The sequence below is a fragment of the Arvicanthis niloticus genome, chromosome 2, assembly GCF_011762505.2.
Source record: "Arvicanthis niloticus isolate mArvNil1 chromosome 2, mArvNil1.pat.X, whole genome shotgun sequence".
Lineage (NCBI taxonomy): Eukaryota > Metazoa > Chordata > Mammalia > Rodentia > Muridae > Arvicanthis > Arvicanthis niloticus.
This window is the reverse complement of record NC_047659.1, coordinates 124732566-124751939: the sequence shown is the minus strand read 5'-3', so window position 1 is coordinate 124751939 and position 19374 is coordinate 124732566. Positions and strand designations below refer to the sequence as shown.

Here is a 19374-nt window from a genome sequence, read left to right as displayed (position 1 = left end):
AATCCCTAGGTTTAATCCCTGGCACTCAAACCCAGGCATGGCGGCACACACCTGTAGTACTACCACATAGCAAGAGGAGGTAGGAGGGTCAGGAGTCCCCCATGATCTTTGGCTACCGAGTGTGAGTTTGAGGATAGTTTGTACTATATGAGACACTGTCTCTTAAACTCAAAAAGCAAAAGGAAGGAAGGAAAGGAAGGAAGGAAGGAAGGAAGGAAGGAAGGAGTGTGTCATGCAAATAGTAGTTTGATGAGTTAATATATTTAATTACTCAGATGACTTTAAAGCTAAAAACATAACAAAACCCAAAAAACCCCACTTTACTAGACAGGAAGAGGATTATTTTGTAATAAGATAAAAATTGCTCTACCCAGGAGATAGTCATTCTACATAGAACTGCATCTAACTCACGGCTTCAGGCTGTACAAAGCAGGGGTGGGAATGTTGCTCTCTTGGTAGAGTGCTCATTTAGCATGCGTGAATCCTTGGGTTCAGTGAACAACACTGAATAAAATTGGGAGTGGTGCACACACTTGCAATCCCTAGCACTTTGGAAGAGTGTCGGAAATTCAGGGTCATCTTCAGTACATAGTGAGCTTGAGGCTAGCCTGGGCTATATAAGATCCTGTCTCAAAGACAAACAAAAACACAAAGCAAAAGGAGAAATAAAATGCCCTTAGTCATATTGGAACTTTTTTGTTTGTATGACAGGGTCTTACATAACTATGTAGCCCTGGCTGGCCTGAAACTCACATATATCTATCTGCCTGCCTCCTTAGTGCTAAGATTAAAGGTATACATGGCCTTGCCTGGTGATAGTGGGATATATACTTAAGTTTTATTTTTTTTTCATGGGTGTAAACGTTTTGCCTAAGTGCACATATGTGTACCACATATATGCTTGGTATTAGAAGAAGTTGGAAGAGGATATCAGGCTACATGGAACTAGAATTAAAGATAGTTGTGAGCCAGCATATGAGTGCTGAGAGCTAGACCCAGGTCCTTTGCAAGAGCAACAAATGCTCTAAACTGCTGAGCCACCTCTCTAGTCACAATAGTGGGATGTTTTTAACCTGTCTTTTTCCATCAGTGATAGAACAAAGAGATTCAAAAATTAATAAGGATGTAGAAATTTAAAAAATATTACCATACAAATTATATTGTATATACCATAAAACTATACCACGCAGATTTTTATACCATACGAATGTGATTCAAATTTTATATAGAATATATTTATATGCAATAAATATATTCTATATATTATATATATCAACATATTCTAATATAATATATAAATATATGCTATATAATATTCTATATAAAATATAGAATACTGTGCCCTTAAATTGCATTTTTTCAAATGTATGTGAATCACTTGCCCAAACTCACCAAATAATAAACCATGAAGTAAGTCAGAACATACTTTAAGTTATTAAAATCATTTATTGCACTTGTAATGATGATATTAGGGTTAAGCTACAAATAAGTTATAATAATATAAAAAGAAGAGCAGGTCAGTGATAGAATGTTTAGCATGTGCAAAGCCCAAGGTTTCATTTCCAGTACTTCAAAAATAAATGACAAGCTGTGCAGTGGTGGCACACCTTTAATCCCAGCACTCGGGAGGCAGAAGCAGGCAGAGCTCTGAGTTCCAGGACAGCCAAGACTGCACAGAGACACCTTTTCTCAAAAAAACAAACAGACAAACAACAAATATGTGGAATTAAGCCAGGTTCTCTTCTGTATTTGTACTAAAGATTGAGCATAGGACTCATACATAATGAATGTAGCACCCCTCCCCCGGCTAGTGTGTACATTTTAAAGTAGTCTCAAAGAAAAATGTCATGGAAATTAGAGTATATTGTCTTTTTAATATTATTTTTTAATTGTGTGTATATGTGAGCACTATGTGTACAAGAGGTCCGAAGCGTCAGGGCCTCTGGGCCTGTAATTACAGGCAGTTGTGAGCCACCTGATGTGGGTGCTGGAAACAAAACTCCAGGTCTCTGCAAGAATGGCAAGTACTCCTAACCCCTCTGCCTTCTCTCCAGCCCCTAAAATATATTTTTAATTGAATGATAGTGGAAAAAAAGCAACATACCAAAACTTTTGTGTTACTGCTAAGAGGAGAATATATTGCCTCAAACAAAAAAGGAAATAATAGAAACAACCTTATGTTAATGAGATGGAAATTTTGATGAAAATGTATATAACTGTCTAGAAGATACTACTTACCTGGATTAGTAAAACAAAGCAAATCAGTATAAGGTTTACTACACGAGAAAAATTGAATCTACAAGTCTCTTAAACAAAACAAACCAGAACCTTGTAAGCTAGACTTGGTGGTACACATGTAACCCCTGTCCTTGGCAGGCCAAAGCAGGAGCATCGGGAGGGAGCTTAAAGCATCATTGGTCACACAGTATATTTAAGGCTACCTTGGCGTACATAAGACCTTGTCTTAAAAACCATTTTGGGGGGTGGGGTTCGAGACAGGGTTTCTCTGTATAGCCCTGGCTGTCCTGGAACTCACTCTGTAGACCAGGCTAGCCTCAAACTCAGAAATCAGCCTGCCTCTGCCTCCCAAGTACTGGAATTAAAGGCATGTGCCACCATTGCCCGGCTTAAAAAACATTTTTTAAAAAAGGAAAAACCTTGGGCCAAGATTATTGAGTGAATTTTCTCAAAACCTTTTCCCCTTGAGACAGATTCTGTAGTGTAGTCCAGATTGGTCTTGAACTTTTCACCCTGTTTCAGCCTAAGTGCTGGGATTACAGCAAGCTTCACATATGGTTTCTCCCTAGCTCTCCCAGGAAGAAGTAACATTAGTTGTTGTTGTTTGGTTTTGAGACAGGGTTTCTTTGTGTAGCCCTGGCTGTCCTGGAACTCACTCTGTAGACCAGGCTGGCTTCGAACTCAGAGATCTGCCTGCCTCTGCCTCCCAAGTGCTGGGATTAAAGCGTGTGCCACCACTGCCCATCAAGGCAAGAATTAACATTTTTAGATAGACTTATCAGAAAATAGAGGAAAGAAATTTTCCTAGTTTGTTCATTCAACAATCTGTCCTGTATGGTGTGTCCCTCCCTCCCTTCCTCCCTTCCTTCCTTTCTTTCTTTTCTTCTTTTATTTTTAAGACAGAATCTCATGTAGCCCAGATTAGCATAGAACTTGCTATATCCAAGATGACTTTGTGTTTCTGATTCCCCTGCCCTCCTGCCCCCTGCACTTAAATCCTGGGATTATAAACACTCACCATCATACTGGGTTTTTGCTGTGCTGGAGACCAGTCCTGGGGCTTCATGTATCCTAAGCAACCATCTTAGAGACTGAGCTACATCCCCAGCCCTATTTGATTTTTCAGTTGGGGTAAACTGAAGTGCCCAGGCTGGCCTTGAACTCCTCCTAGGTTCAATCTGTCTTCTCACCTCAACCACCTGAGTATTTACTGCAGGTGCCAAGTATGCCAAGCAAATTTCTAGCTAACATCAAGTTTTGTTATTTCCTCTACTATATTCTGTTGACATTTTCAGTGATACCAAGTGATTCAGGATGCCAAGTTTTTCAATTAGTACAGGATACAGTTGCAGGAGGAACCACATGTTTTAGCTGAATCAGTTTTTTCCCATCCCCAGTTTGGAAATTAATAAATTATATTAAGGTATAACTTAATTTTTTCCTCTTTGTTTTTTCCTACAGACTCCATTAATAATATACCTCTTTCATTTCCTAATTGACTATGCAGAATTGGTATTTATGGTAAGTATCTTTCCAGAGAAAATCAATTTCTCTATATATAGATTTGTATTTACAGTTTGTTTTTAAGAAAATAAAGAGCCAGGTAGTGCTGGCACATGCCTTTAATCGTAGCACTTGGGAGGCAGAAGCAGGTGGATCTTGGTGAATTTGAGGCCAGCCTGGTCATAGCAGGTTCCAGGCAAGCAAGGGCTGTATCATGAAACCCTGGTCTATAAGAGAAAAAAAAAAAAAAATGGAAAGGAAAAACAGGAAGTGGAGTTTCTCAGAAAGCAAGAGCCAAGCCTTAAAATCTTTAGTCTGGACCCTGGCTTTGGGGTGGTGGTATGGAGTGTGGGGAATAGGCAGGGACTCTGACCAGTTCTTCTTTCTTATTACTCTTTGGTTTCTGGACTATGTAGTCTTCAATTTTGTAGCCCCCAAATTCTATGGTTGGCTTTAACTGTGCCAATTTGGAGGGCATCCTGAGTTTCCTAAGCATTCTGCCAAGATATTCTGAGGGGGCTGAAGAAGCTTTCAAGGACAAGAATTGAAGATTGAGATGACAGGGTGAGTTTTGAGAGCAGAGCAGCTTGAAACATTAGTCTGGAGTAAATCTGGATCAGGATATAAAACATTGCTAGCTATAAGTTAGCAGGAGGTGGTGGTGCACATCTTTAATTTCAGTACTCAGGAGGCAGAGGCATGTGAATCTCTTCAGTTTGAGGCCAGCCTAATCTACAGAGAGAATTTCAGGATAGCTAGGGTTACACAGAGAAGCCCTGTCTTGAACACACCACCCCTTCCCCACCCCACCCCACCCCCCAAAAAAAAGAAAAGGAAAAAGAAACCCTGAAGTCTTCCTTAATTTTATTGGCTGCTATTTATTTATTCAAGACTTGTAATGTGTGAGGTACTTGGCCTACCTGACGCTTACAGTTCAGTGGGTATCACTCTCATTTATCTTTATATACAAACATACATATATATTGTCTTTGTTTTGTTTTTTGAGACAATCTCACTACATAACCTAGGCTGATCTTGAACTCATGAGAGCCCTCAGCCCTCTGGGATTACAGGTATTAACCACAGTGCCTGGCTTATTTTCATTAAGCTTGGTATTCTAGAGATTTGGCCATCAGATTGACTGGATAATAATCCAGGGGATTTGTTGTCCTATCTCCCTAAGTAAGCCTGGCCTGACTGTGAGTTTGGTACTGGATACCCAGAGTTCTTCAGGCCTAGCAGCATCCAGTATCCTGAACTGACCTGGTTCTGTTTTCTATTACTCCTCTTTCTCTTGACAGATAACAGATGCCCTTACTGCTATTGCCCTGTATTTTGCAATTCAGGACTTCAATAAAGTTGTGGTAAGTCATTAGTGGGTAGGACAAAGCTGGTGGGATTTGGTAACTTGCTTATTCTGGCAATGAATCAAAAGTCATGCACTTAAAGATTCAAGTATGTAAACATGTTAAGAAGTTAAGCAGGGCTGGTGAGATGGCTCATTGGATTAAGGCCTTTGTCAGCAAGCCTCAGGTGAGTTCTGTCTCCAGGGCTAACATGGTGGAAGGAAAGAAATGATTACCGGAAGTCATCCTCTGACCTCTACTTATGTGCAGTGATATGTACACTACTGCACACATACACATGTAAACACACAGGGACACATGTAGACACACACACACACACACACACACACACACATCAAAGAAAGAAAGAAAGGGGGTGGGCATGTTTGTATTGGCTCACACCTGCAGTCCCAGCACTTGGAAGGTAAAGAATGTCTGAGAAGTGCAAGGTCATTTTCTGCACTATGCCAGTTTGTGGCCAGCCTGGGCTTAATGATATACTATCTAAAATAAAATTGTATTCTATTTATTTTTTAATTTAATTTAATTTTATTTATTATTTTCTGTGGGGGTATTTTGTATGCATGTGTGGCTGTGTGCCACATGCATGCTGTGCCCTGGAGGCCAGAAGATGTTGGATCCCCTGGAATTGGAGTGATGGAAGGTTGTGAGCCACCATGTCCAGGCTTCTGAGAGGACACATGTGTGCCTGGTACCTGCAGAGGTCTGAAGAGGGTGTCAGAAAGCCTGCACCTGGAGTTACAGACACCATGTGGGCGGAGTTGTGTGTCACCATGTGGGTGCTGAAAATGAACTCAGGTCCTCTGCAAATGCTCTCAACAATTGAGTAATCTCTCCAGCCGTGTGTGTGTGTGTGTGTGTGTGTGTGTGTGTGTGTGTGTGTGTGTGTGTGTGTGTGTGTTTCTGGGTTTTTTTGTTCCTGTTTTTGAGACAGGCTCTTACCTGGAAGTCCAGGATGACCTTGAACTTTTAATCTTCTTCTTTCTATCTCCAAAGTGCTAGGGTTATAGGTATATACCACCATGCCCAGCTCACTATGTTATTTCTTAGTGTACCAAGGTGTACTTTTATCCCCAAAACTGAATTAAAATTTGAAATATTTTTGTTTTCCTATTTTCAGAGTTCAGATTATTATGATATCGGATCTCTTGGTTGATTGACACTCTGTCACAAATGACCTCTTTTCGAATACCAGCTCTTTTGTTTTTTATAGTGCTGGGAATCAATCTCAAGGCCAGTGATCTATGACTGAGCCATATCCCCAGCCTTTTTGTTTGTATGTTTTGAGACAGGGTCTTGGTACATAGCTCAAGTGGACCTAGAATTTGTGATCTTCGTGATTCATCCTCTTTAGTCCTGAGATTAGAGGTATGTTTCACCTTCATATGAATGCTGAAAGCAGGGGATAGAGAGAGATGGTTCAATGTTTAAGAGCCCCGACTGCTCTTCTAGAGGTCGTGAGTTCAATTCCCAGCAACCACATGGTGGCTTACAACCATCTGTAATGGGATCTAATGCCCTCTTCTGGTGTGTCTGAAGAGAGCAATAGTGTACTCATATACATAAAATAAATAAATAAATCTTTGCTGGGCAGTGGTGGCGTACACCTTTAATCCCAGCACTTGGAAGGCAGAGGCAGGTGGATTTCTGAGTTCGAGGCCAGCCTGGTCTACAGAGTGAGTTCCAGGACAGCCAGGGCTACACAGAGAAACCCTGTCTCAAAAAACAAAACAAAACAAAACAAAACAAAACAAAACTGAATGCTGAAAGCAGCAGCTCTTAGTACTGCTATCACATCATATTCTGCTCTTTTTTTTTTTTTTTTTTTTTTTTTTTTTTTTTCTTTTTCAGTGTGTAGAATAAGATCAAGGGGGCTGGAGAGATGGCTCAATGGTTGAGCACCAACTGCTCTTCAGAGGTCCTGAGTTCAATTCCCAGCAACCACATGGTGGCTGTAATGGGATCTGATGTCCTCTTCTGGTGTGTCTGAAGAGAGCAGTGGTGTACTCACATACATAAAATAAATAAATAATTAAAAAAAAAAAAAAAGGCCCAGGGTCTTATGTATGTGAGGCAGTCTACTCCTGAGCTGTACTCGGAGTCTTATTTATTATGTGTGTACACTTGTGATGGTACACATGGAGAGTACCACTTGCAGGTATTGGTTCTCTTCTTCTATCATGTTGGTCTCAGAGATTGAACTCAAGCTGTTGGACTTGAGGGCAAGTTTCTTCACTTTCTGAGCCCTCTTGCTGGCCCTGTTTGTTTTTTAGACAGAGTCTCTGTATGTAGTTTCAGACTGGCTTAGAACTAATTATGTAGCCCTAGTTGGGCTACCTCCTTAGTGCTGGGATTACAGGTGTATGCCACTATACCTAGACATATGGCTATTGATTTAGGTAGAATGTCAGTACATGTATTCCTGAAAGGCCCTACTTTGTAAAGGCCTTTCTTGAATATTGTCATCACTGGCAAAATGTCTATGCTCCACTAAGTAATGCCTCCACCCATGCTCATGCAAGTAACTAATTAAACTCAACTGGTCTCTCAGTCTCTCCCTCTCCTTCTTTCCCTGCTCCCCTCTCTCATACACACACAGACACAGACACATACACACAAGCATGCACACACATGAAAACAGAGAGGTTCTAGAGAAATGGCTCAGTGGTTAAGAGCCCTGATTGTTCTTCTAGAGAACTCAGGTTCAATTCCCAGTATCCACATGGCAGCTCACAACTGTTCAAAATTCCAGTTCCAGGGGATCCAAGACCCTCTTTTGATCTTTTGGGGCTCTAGGCACTTATGTGTTTCACAGACACATGCTAGCAAGACAGCCATATACATAAAGTAAAAGAAAGTAGCGAGGGATGTGTTGGGACAAAGTATAGCAGGAGTGAGCAGTCAGAGCTGGCTGTGGTTAAAATACCATTAGGCACATGTCTTATGTGTCAAAGGATAAGTAAAAATTACATTTAAAAGTCTCTGTTGGTTACAAGGATCTTTATAGTCTGGCAACATTTGTCTTGGTAGGATTTGAGACTTTATCCCTGTAGTCTGCAAAGCATCCTGGAAAACTGGTTCTGAGGGGACTTCATAGCCTGCCCTCTTTCCCCCGTCAGCCTGTGGGATATGAATGCTAACTGATGGTAGCCAGTTTTTGCAAAAGTAACATTAACCTAATCTGTCCTTTTCTGCAATGATGTTTCTTTTTTGGAACTCCCACCCAAGAATTTGTTGGGATACATCAGGGAGAACCAAGAGCTTTGCACCCTCCCAGCCAGTCCAGTCCCTTTCCCCATCACAAGGCCTTTACACTCCTTTACACTTCCTTTACACTTCTTTTACACTCCTCTATGAGAGTACAAAAGAAGACCAAACAAACAAACCTTTGAGATAGAGGAATGAGGAAGGGAACCTGAGACGCTGTGCATCCAGATCATTGAAACTGCTTGAACATGTTTTGCTGATGGAACTTTCAAGCCCTGCCACCACTGATGGTACCTCCCTGAATGACTAAGTGGCTTTGCCATACATCAGTCCATTCATTTGCCCACTGTGCTAAGTGTTAGGCATACACAGAGAGCAAACTAAGTAACCCGAACACTTGTGGAACTTAGACTCTAGGGAGGAGCCAGGCATCAGTCAGTTAGAAGTATTGCCCTGAAAGAGTGTTTACAGTAGAATGTGTATACACACCTAAAGGAGTGTACACCTTCCTGGGAAGGGAAGGCATAGTTGAGCTCTCAAGGCTATGTGGGAGTCAGCTAGGGGAGAGTTCTTGGAGCATGAGGAGCTGGGACTTGGTGAGGTTGGTGGGGGACTGAGTGTGAGGACTCTGGAGAGGTAGGGTAGGACAGACAGACCATGGTGCGGACCAGGACAAACATTTTTGTTTTTATCCTGAAAGCAATGGCAAATAATCTGTTTTATGTGTCTTGTGTACCCTTTCCCACCTCTAGTTTAAAAAGCAGAAACTTCTCCTAGAATTGGACCGGTACGCCCCGGATGTGGCTGAACTCATCCGAACCCCTATGGAGATGCGCTACATCCCTCTGAAAGTGGCCCTGTTGTAAGTACTCCCCACAAATCAGAACTCAGTGCCAAGAAATGGAAGGAAAATCTGATGAGACTCTCCCATGTTGTAGTTGTAGAGATTTGCAGTCTTAGTCATCAAGTATTTGCTGTACTTCTCTTGCACAACTGGGGTTTGGCCAGCAACAGAGACAGAATGGCTCTGTCTCTGTTGAGACAAAGACTCACACAAGGACATGCACAATCCAACCCTTCACAAAGGCCTTCTGACTCAGTGCTGGCCTGGGCTCCAACCTGATTGTAGCTAGGGTTTCTAAAAAATGCTCGTTCTTTATTAGTAGTGTTTGAATAAAATTTTGGTCTTTATGTGCTGCTGTCTCACATAGCTTCTGTATTTCATGTATGATTTAGTTCCCTGTTTATAATTCAGAAAACTGGGCTAGGTGACCAGCTTGGAAGAGTAGTAGCAGCTAACGCTTTAAGAAAGAATTCTCTAGGAGTAGTTAATGCGCCAGGGAGTGTGATCCTCTCAGATCATTCTCATCTGTGTTTCTCAAATAGGCAAAATGAATTATTTAATCAGCCAGTAGTCATCAGATATTAATAACATGCTAGTTTCTAGGAACATATACTAAACAAAACATACATTTCCTCATGGAAAAACATGCCCGTAGAATTTTTTAGAATTAGAAACTGGACATGGTGTCACATGTTTGTGATCCCAGCCACAGGGCCTAAGGAGGAAGGACTGCTGAGTTTGAGGCTAACCTGTGCAATGTAGCAGTATTCCGTATCAGAAAACAAGGGACTGTGGAGGGAGCTTGGTCGGTAGCTTGCTTGCATAACATACAAGGCCCTGGGTTTGATCCTCAGCACCAAATAAACTAGGCACTGTGGTGCTTGTCTGTAATCCTACCACTTGGGAACAGGAGGCAGGAAGATCAGAGGTTCAAGCTCAGCTTCACCTACATAGTGAGTTTGAAGCCCACTTAGGTATTCTAGGGCGCAGGCTATTTTTTAGGAACCTTCACGCTGTGTGAATTTCCTAGTCAGCATTCTGGGTAGAGGTCTAGGCAGTTGCTTCTTTAGTGTCACCCACTACTTAGAAATGGTGTTGTGCTGTTTTCTCCTATGAGATAATTTTGGTATATGTGTTCTCAACTACATATTTCAGGAATTTGATGGGAACTACTTTAAAAAGTCCAAAAGTTTGGCAACATAATGAATCCTTATAGACTCTCATATCCCCTGAGGGTAGTTTCATAATAGCAGCAGCCATTTCTTTAAAGGTTGTGTAACAAGTCTGATTTCTGGGAAAAACAAAAAACAAAAACCCACCAAACCCCCAAGAGTTTTTAGGCGTTCTAAAACTACTAATCTTACATTCATAGGAGGTGGTATTAGATTTAAGGCCTTTACTTGTGAATAATTATTATAATCTTTCTCTAAGACAACGGTGTATTTCTTCCTTTCTGATAATCAGAATTATGTAACTGGCCTTTCTTCCTTTGTCTGCTGGGAAACTCAGCCAGGTCTGAGGCTGTTATTGTACAGCTGTAAACCAGTCTGAGGCTTTTATTGTAAATCTATAGACCAGTCTGAGGCTGTTAGCGTAAAGCTGTATACTTGTCTGAGGCTGGTTATTGTACAGCTGTAGCTCTTTTGTTTTCCTAGCTTTGCGTTATATTTTCTCCTTCTCCTTCTCCTCCTTCTCCTCCTTCTCCTCCTTCTCCTCCTTCTCCTCCTTCTCCTCCTTCTCCTCCTTCTCCTTCTCCTTCTTCTCCTTCTTCTCCTTCTCCTCCTTCTCCTTCTCCTTTTTTTTTTTTTTTTTTTTTTTTTTTTTTGGTTTTTTGAGACAGAGTTTCTCTGGGTAGCCTTGGCTGTCCTGGAACCCACTCTGTAGACCAGGCTAGCCTTGAACTCAGAAATCCGCCTGCCTCTGCCTCCCAAGTGCTGGGATTAAAGGAGTGCGCCACCACTGCCCAGCTCATATTTTCTTCTTATGTATTTCTCCTGGTCTTGATTACAGCTGGTTTTACTTTACTATTATTTTCGTTACTTGTTTTCATTTTAGCTGATGCAGATTTTTTTCATAGAAGCAGGACAGAAATAAAGAGACTCAATTCTGGCTGCGTAAGACTTTCCAACTCACAAACACTGTGGATTCATTTTCTAATTCCATCCCTTCCCACCTTAGTGGGGAAAGATTCCAGCTTAACTCTTTCATAATGGGAGGTCAAGATGTCCTGTGAAGTTCTGTGCCAACTAATGTGTAGAATTAAGAGAATACTTTGTTCATGGGTCTGGCTAAAGAGATACTGCCTGACTGTGAAGAGGGCTTATTAGAAAGAATGCTGGCTTTAGAACCAGGAAGACCTGAATTTTGAGTATATTTAATAGCTTTAAAAACTTGGACAAGTTATTTAATCACTAAGTCTCAGTTTCCTCATCTACAAAAGTAGGATAAAGTAGCTGGCCAGGTGGTACATACCTGAGATCCTAGCACTGACAAGGTAGAGTGAGAGGGTTGGGAATTCAGGGTCATTATCAGTTCAAGGCCAGCTTGTGCTACATGAGACCCCAAAACCACACAACAATGCAAAAAACAAAACAAAACAAAAACAAAAACAAAACAAAACAAACAAAAAAAAAAACCCAAAAAACAAAACAAAACAAAAAAACCAAAAAAACCCAACCCACTAAAAACAAAATAAAAACTAGAACTTTTTGCTCATTTGTAGGATCTTTGTGATTCTTAAATAGAAACATGACAATTTTGCATATATATAATATAATGTAATATAATATAATGTTGAGTGCCTTTATTCACCCAATCCCAATCCCACTTTATCCTCTTCTATTTGGGATGATTTTCATAAATAGTTGAATTTCTTGGTTGTGGTGGCCAGGACTCTCTGGTCCGTTAATCAGATTTGCTAATGACAAATCTATGTGTTTTCCCTAGCTATCTCCTAAATCCCTACACGATCTTGTCTTGTGTTGCCAAGTCTACCTGTGCCATCAACAACACCCTCATTGCTTTCTTCATTTTGACCACAATAAAAGGTAAGGCATCCAAGAAGAATATAAAAGATACAGGGTTTTATTACACACATGTGCAAGCTGACATGGTACTTATCACATCTGGGAGGCTGAGACAGAAGGATCTGGAATTCAAGGCCAGCCTTTATTGTATAGCAAAAACTTGTCTCAAAAAGAAAAATGCATTTAAAAAATTATATACAAATAACATAAGATTATTATAGAAAGTTTTGATAAACCAAGAGAAAAAAAGGTAAAAGTTCTAAAAATCTACCACTCAGAGAATCACTGTTGACATAATTTTTCAAGAGTTCCAAGCAAATTGTATGAGAATGTCAGTCTTCTGTAACTCGAGTCCACCTTTGTTAGTATTGACTCTCATTGTAGTGATGCAGGTCTTTTGTAAATTCAACAGAAAGGTGGAAGAATCAATCCTCACTGTAAGAGGTCAGGGCCAGCCTTTGTTGTTGTGTGTCAGCTAAGGGAGGATGACTTTGAACTACTAATCCTCCTGCCTCTACCTCCCAAGTGCTGAGCCATCCCTCCTGGCTAGTTCAGCATCTTTAGAGCAACACTTTGGTGTTACTTCTGTGACTCTGAACTATGTCGTTTGTTACCTTATGAATGGTACACTTTAGGCATTTTTAACTGTGTTCCATTATGAGAAGTGGAGATTCTCATAGGACTTTTGTACCAGTGTTTCTGCTTCCACTTTGTTTGCTTTTCTTATATTTCAGTTTTGGTTAAATCAGTAGTTGGGTTGAGTGTGTGGCTTGGTGGTAGTATGTACTCAACATATATAGATAAGCTCTTGCTTTAAAACTGTAGCACTAATAAAGAAATAAATCTGCCATCAGATATTACATTTCATGATACTGTGTATTGCTCACTGCTGGACAAAGTAGCAACTATTAGTACTTTTATTTTTTATTATTACTTTTGCTTTTTTCTATGTGATTGCTCTAGTCTTATACCATGCCTTATTTTTTCTGGAATTGTTTTTTTCATTTTTGTTTTTAATTTTATCTACTATTATGTGTGTATATGATATATTCATAGGGACACACATGCCATGGTTCACCTGTATATGGTAGAAGACCACTCTGCTTCTCTCCTTCTACTTTTTTGTGGATTATGGGATAGAATTTGTGTCATCAGATTTTCACAAATGCCTTTCCCTATTGAGGTACCTTGCTTGTTTTGCGACAGGGTCTCACTATCCAGCCCTGGCTGGCCTAGAACTCAATATGTAGACTAGGCTGGCCTCGAACTCTCAGAGATCTGCCTGCCTCTGCCTCTCAAGTACTGGAATTGTAGTTATGTGTCACCATTGGCTGCTGAACCATCTCTTTAGCCCTCAAATGTACAGTTTTGTTTCTTTGAGACAGGGTCTCACTCTGCAGCCTAGGTTGGTCTAGAACTCCATTTGTAGCACATACTACTACCCTTACCATGTCTTTTATCTACCCAGTGCTGGAGTTACAGGTGTTTGTCACTATACCCAGTTTTTAAAAATTAGGGGTGGGGCTTGGGGGTGGGGCTAGAAAGCTGGCTCAGCAGTTAAGAGCCTCGGAGGCTCTTCCAGAGGACCTGAATTGGATTCCCAGCACCCACATAGTATCTTCACAACCATCTGTAACTCTAGCCCTCATGGGTCCAGTGTCCTCTTGTGGATCTTACTGGCACTGTACACACATATATGGTATACAAACATATATGCAGGCAGAGCACCCATACATATAAAATAAAAATAAAGGTTAACACTTAAAAAATATTTTTGTTATAACCTATTCTTGGTGGTTTAATGCTAGTTTTACTTATATACTATCATTTCAGTGAGATAAAGTATAATACATGTGATTTAGCTGCCATTTTGACTGAAAGTCTTTTCCATTTACATGCAGGCTATATATTTCTAGTTTTCTGCCACTTTTCTTTCAGACTTTTAGGTATTATATATAATAAATAGTGCCACAGAAAATATTATTTTGGCCAAGTATGGTGACAGATGTCTTTAACCCCTATACTTGAGAAGTAGAGGCAGGAGGAGTTTTGTGAGTTCAAGGCCAGGCTGATATACATACTGAGTTTCAGGATAGCCAGAGCTCTGTAGTGAGATCCTTCCCATTGTTCTACCCAAATAAAAGGGTATTTAACTAACGACTCCAAACTCAATTAAAACAGGCACAAAAACTTAGCTTGTGCTTTCAGTTACCTTGGTCATGGCATTTTGTCACAGCTGATTGTATAGATGAGCTGATCTATACGGCTGTGACTTACCATCAGTTTCACTATGGGTCATTTGTACTTCAGCAGCTAGCTGGAGTTTGCTAATCTAGGTTGAGCCTCACACTGTATGTCTGTCATCCTCCTGCATAAGGGAACTAACTTAAGCATCTTGTTCTTCTAGGAATGGGAGAAGCGTAATAGACATCAAGTTCAATCAGACATGACTTCTGGTAGTTTCTGGTAGCATCATATATATTAATATCCTATTAATCAAAATATAACACATGGGGCAGTTATGGTGACACGTGCCTGTAATTTTAGTACCCAGAAGTCAGAGGCAGGAGGATTGATACAAATTAAAGGATAGCCTTGTCTGTTAATAGTGAGTCTTAGGCCAGTTTGAGTTATAGTGAGATCCTAATAGTGAGAACAAAGCAAAAACAAACAGCAAAACAAAACAAAAACGAACTAACAAAACATGGGAAAGCATCTTTCTTGTCTGCCATGGGAAGGCATTGTAAAGTTGACAGAAAGCCTGGGCATAGGGAGAGAGGGAGAACTGAAGTTAGTAACACGGTCCTATATGTATGTATACCAGGGAGCATTGTGTCTGTTGGTTTGTTTTGTATTAGTCACTTTTCTATTGCTATGACCAAACACCATAACCAAGGCAACTTACAGAAGAGAATGTTTATTTGAGGCTTGCAGTTCCAAAGGTATAAGAGTCTTTCACCATCATGGCAGGAGTGTAGCCAGACAACAGAGGTGGAGCTGGACCAGCTGCTGAGAGCTCACATCCAGACTCACAAACAGTAGCAGAGAGTACACTGGGAATGGCATGAGTCTTTTGAAACTTCAAAGGCCCCAGAGACACACCTACCCTAACAAAGCCACACCTCCTAATCCTTCCCAAACTGCATCCAGGCTGGCCTAACCCTACAGTCCTCTCTCCTTAGTTTTCTGAGTGCTGGGATTCACAGTGATCATATCTAGATGTAATCTGGGTTTTATTTTGTTTTTTATAAATTATATTGATTATGCGTCTGAGTATGTGTGAGCATGTGTGTGCATGCCACAGTACACTTGAGGTAAGAAAACAACTTTTGGGATTTGGTTCTCACCTTCCCCTGTGGGCTCTGGGGGTTGAACTCATACAATCAGGCTTGTGTGCCAAAAGTTGTCCTTGTTGAGCCATCTCCCAGTCTGAATTTGATTTTTCTTTGAGGCAGAGTCTTACTGTGTAGCCCTGACCTCAAACCTGCTATGTAGACCAGGGTGGCCTAAAAATCACAGAGATCCACCTGCCCCTACCTCTCTAGTGCTAGGATTAAAGACATGTGCCACGTTCACCAGCTGGAGTCTGTTATTACTGAGTACTAGTCCATTGTGTGAATGAATATATGGAGATTCATTTTAAGATTTAAGTTTCAATTGTGTACACAAGTGTATGAGGGCTGTGCACTCAGAAGAGCGTTGGAGCCTTGGAGCTGGAGTGACAAAGGCTGTGAGTGCTGGGAATTGAACTTGGATCCTCTTAATCACTGAGCCAATTCTTTAGGACCCTCCACTCCCTTTGACACCTTTGTTTGTTTGAAAAGGTTTTGTTATTTAACCCAGATAGACTTCAAAATCACAGTGTAGCTCAGGCTCTATTCCGAATGCCTCAGCTTCCTGAGTGCTGGGGTTACAGGTGTGTTTCAACTACCATGCTCAGCCTAGACATTCTTTAATGGGGTTGGAGAGATGGTTCTGTGGTTAAGAGCACTGACTGCTCTTCCAAGAGGTCCTGGGTTCAATTCCCAGCAACCACATGTTGGCTCACAACCATCTGCAATGGTTATTGTTCTTAACAGTAAAGAGTTTTTACTGTCTATATTCCCTGCCAGTCTCTGCCTCTAGATGCTAAGCTCAGATAGGTTGTTCTTTAACAAGATACCTAGTGTCCACCAAAATAAAGGATGTATGTTGCATCACATCATGAAGCACTTGTCTTGGGAAATGTCACCTTTCTAATTGTTTTGTTTTCTTTTAACCTTACTAGAGGTCTTGTGTGGTTGTCTAGGTTAGCTTTAAGCTTTTGGTTTCAAGGGACCCTTCTTGTTCAGCCTAAGTAACTGGAATACAGATATGTGCCAGCCATACTAGCACATGCCAGTAATCTCAGGTTTGGAAGGAAAACGTATGAGAGTCAGGATTCCAGCTTCATCCTCAGCAGTATAGTGAGGAGTCTGAGGCCAGCCTGGGTTGCATGGAAGAGCTGACAAGTTGGCTTAGCAGGCGAAGGAGCCTGCCACTAAGTGTGACAGTCTGAATCTGATTCCCAGGACCCACATGTTGGAAGCAGAGACACAGCTCTCACAAGTCCTCCGATGACTTCCCTACTCCTTCTATGGACATACACAAATATATTTTTTTTTAACTTGGAGGAAAAATGGTTCTAAATAAATCTCAGAGCTATAGTTTTGGTTCCACAGAAAAGCTTTTTACTATATGACTTGATTTCTGTTGAATAAATTCATAGCCATTTAAAAATGTTATACAAACATTTTTGTTTAATGTTTTATGAACATTGCAAGTTGGCTTAACAAATTTGTATGACCCTCCTGGAAAGCTATTTATCAGTAGTCTTAAAATGTTTGTCTTTTTTATTTATTCTGCTTTTTGTTTTTGAGACTGTGCCTCTCTATGTTGCTCTGGTTGTCTGGAACTCACTATGTAAATGAGGTTGACCTTCAACTCACAGAGCTCTGCCTGCCTCTGGTTCTTGAGTGCTGTGGTTAAAGGCATGTGCCTCCATGCCTGCCTTATTTATTCTTCTTTTGAGAGCTTATCTTAAAGTAATACAGAGGGTTGGGTTTGTAGCTTACCTGGTAGAGCATTTGCCTAGCATGCACAAAGCCATAAGTTCAATTCCCAGCACTGCATCAATTTTGTGTGCTGCGGTCCTTTCTAAAGTAATACAGGCATTAAGCACCCATTTGCCATTTTCTTTGTAATTTTCATTTTAATTTTAAAAATTAAAAATAGTTCAAGCACTTTGGTAAGAATAAAACAAATGTATACCAAACAAAAAGCAAGTCTTTTTCCACCTCCCCCCATCTCCATGTCTCACAGACATTTGTTCTGAAGGCTGGCTCTTCCCTCGTGCTGGACATTTGTTTCCCACTATTGTCTGCTATAAATAGAGACTATCACAGTGTTCCTAATCTATTAACATATTTGAAGAATTCTCTTAGTTGCATTCTCTCTGAACCACTTTGATTCTCCAAGTATCTTAGTAATGCTTAGTAATAGTTCATTCAGTAAAACTGGATTAGTTGTACATTCTTCAAGCCCTGTTTCTAGAAGTCGCATTGCATAAACAGTAAAACTAAAGATAGTATAATTTACTTTCAGTTACTTTTTTTGGCTTTTTGAGACAAAGTCTCACGCTGGCCTCTGTTTATTATAGCTCAGAATAGGCTGAGATCAGCATGGTGGTGCAGAGATGCAGTGAGGTCTGGAAGGAGATTGTTTAGGCGTATGTCCTTTTGTATCTCCACTTCCTGATCTGTAAGATGGGGAATGTAATAGTGATTGAAAAGCTGCAGTTTATGGTTTATGGCATGTGGCTTGCTCACAGTTCTGTTTGGAACAAAGCAGTGCTCGAAGTTTTCCCACTGGTATGCTTAGACTGCTTTGAAACAGCCTTCCCTGTTAAAAGAGCCCAGTTGGCAAGGGATGTGAGTGCACTGGGTCTGCCTCGAGCCGTCGTTCCTCTGCCTCCTGTTGCCTCAGATGCTGGTGCAATTTCCTTTTCTGATAGTCCTATGGGACCTTAACCCTGTTGGCCAGTATTCTGGCTTGTCCCAGTGTCTGCCCGCCCTGGGCAGTTCACTGTCTATGACCCAGACTCTGGCTATGTCCCTTGCTACCTTCATGTCCTGAGCCAGCCCACTGGCTTCTTGTTTCATCCCTACATCTGTCTGTCTCCTGCTCTGCCCTGCTGTTGTGTCACTTATCCAGGCCCTCAGGATGGTGCAGTCCCTGAGGCACCTTCTTGCAGAGGCTTGTTTTGGCCTCCACCCTGATACGGAATTGGAAAACATATTCAGAGTTAGATTGGGTAATGTCATTCCCTGATACAGCAGCTAGTCCCGTATCCACTTAGCTAATTTATCCTAATGTTTTCATCAGTGATCAGGCCAAAGGTAAAGTTTTACTCATGAAACCTATGGGCTGTACTTGCAAATACTAGTAGGTTGTATCATTTGGGGTAAAACTCATATCCCTCTTGTCAAAGGTCTTTCTAGTTAGACATTATTTCAGTTTTAGACCTGTATATATTAATTTTGGATTATTTTTGGAACTAAGCCCTTCATGCTCTGACTTCTGCTTGCTTATTGCAATTTTATATGGTAGATTGTAAGTTTTAATTTAACTATATCAGGTGTAACACAAAAATATAAACACTGGGCTGGGAATGTAGCACAGCTGGCAGAGTTCTTGCCTTGCTGGTACAGTCTCTAGCACTTCATAAACTAGATGTGCTGGCCTCTGCCTGAGGACCTAGCATTTGAAAAGACCAGAAGTTCAAGGTCATCCTCAGCTACATTGCAAACCCAGGGCCACTCCAAGTGATAGAAGACTGTCTCAAAAAAAGGGGAGGGGGGTGAGGTTTCTCTTCTGGATGCTGGTAGTACTGCAGAATGCTCTTAATCTGGGTACCAGGACTCAGTATTTCATAAAACTTCTTTTATCTTTATACTAACTACTCCTGTGTCTTTGTTTTTTTGTTTTTCTTTGTTTTGTTTTGAGACAGGATCTCAAGTAGTCTAGGCTGACCTTGAACTCACTATACAGCAGAGATTGACTTTGAACTCCTTGATTCTCCAGCCTCCAGGTCACTTGTCCTCGTCCAGAGTCCCCCGCCCCCACTCACCGTCTGTTAATTAGCATCCTGCCTATTCTCAGCACTGCTGCC

The 19374-nt window shown here is 41.0% G+C and overlaps 1 protein-coding gene and 1 long non-coding RNA gene across 3 annotated transcripts in view; one reads left to right on the top strand and one right to left on the bottom strand.

The window, feature by feature from the left end:
• Positions 1-19374, top strand: part of Pigu (phosphatidylinositol glycan anchor biosynthesis class U) — a 78083-nt gene that overhangs the window by 19712 nt on the left and 38997 nt on the right. Inside the window, exons 3-6 of the mRNA XM_034496439.2 lie at positions 3700-3759; positions 5043-5105; positions 9068-9177; positions 12106-12206. Of these exons, the coding sequence (XP_034352330.1) occupies positions 3700-3759; positions 5043-5105; positions 9068-9177; positions 12106-12206 (334 nt within the window). The remainder of the gene's footprint in view (positions 1-3699; positions 3760-5042; positions 5106-9067; positions 9178-12105; positions 12207-19374) is intronic.
• Positions 1-19374, bottom strand: part of LOC143441478 (uncharacterized) — a 42772-nt gene that overhangs the window by 5529 nt on the left and 17869 nt on the right. The gene's annotated exons all lie outside the window — the stretch shown is intronic.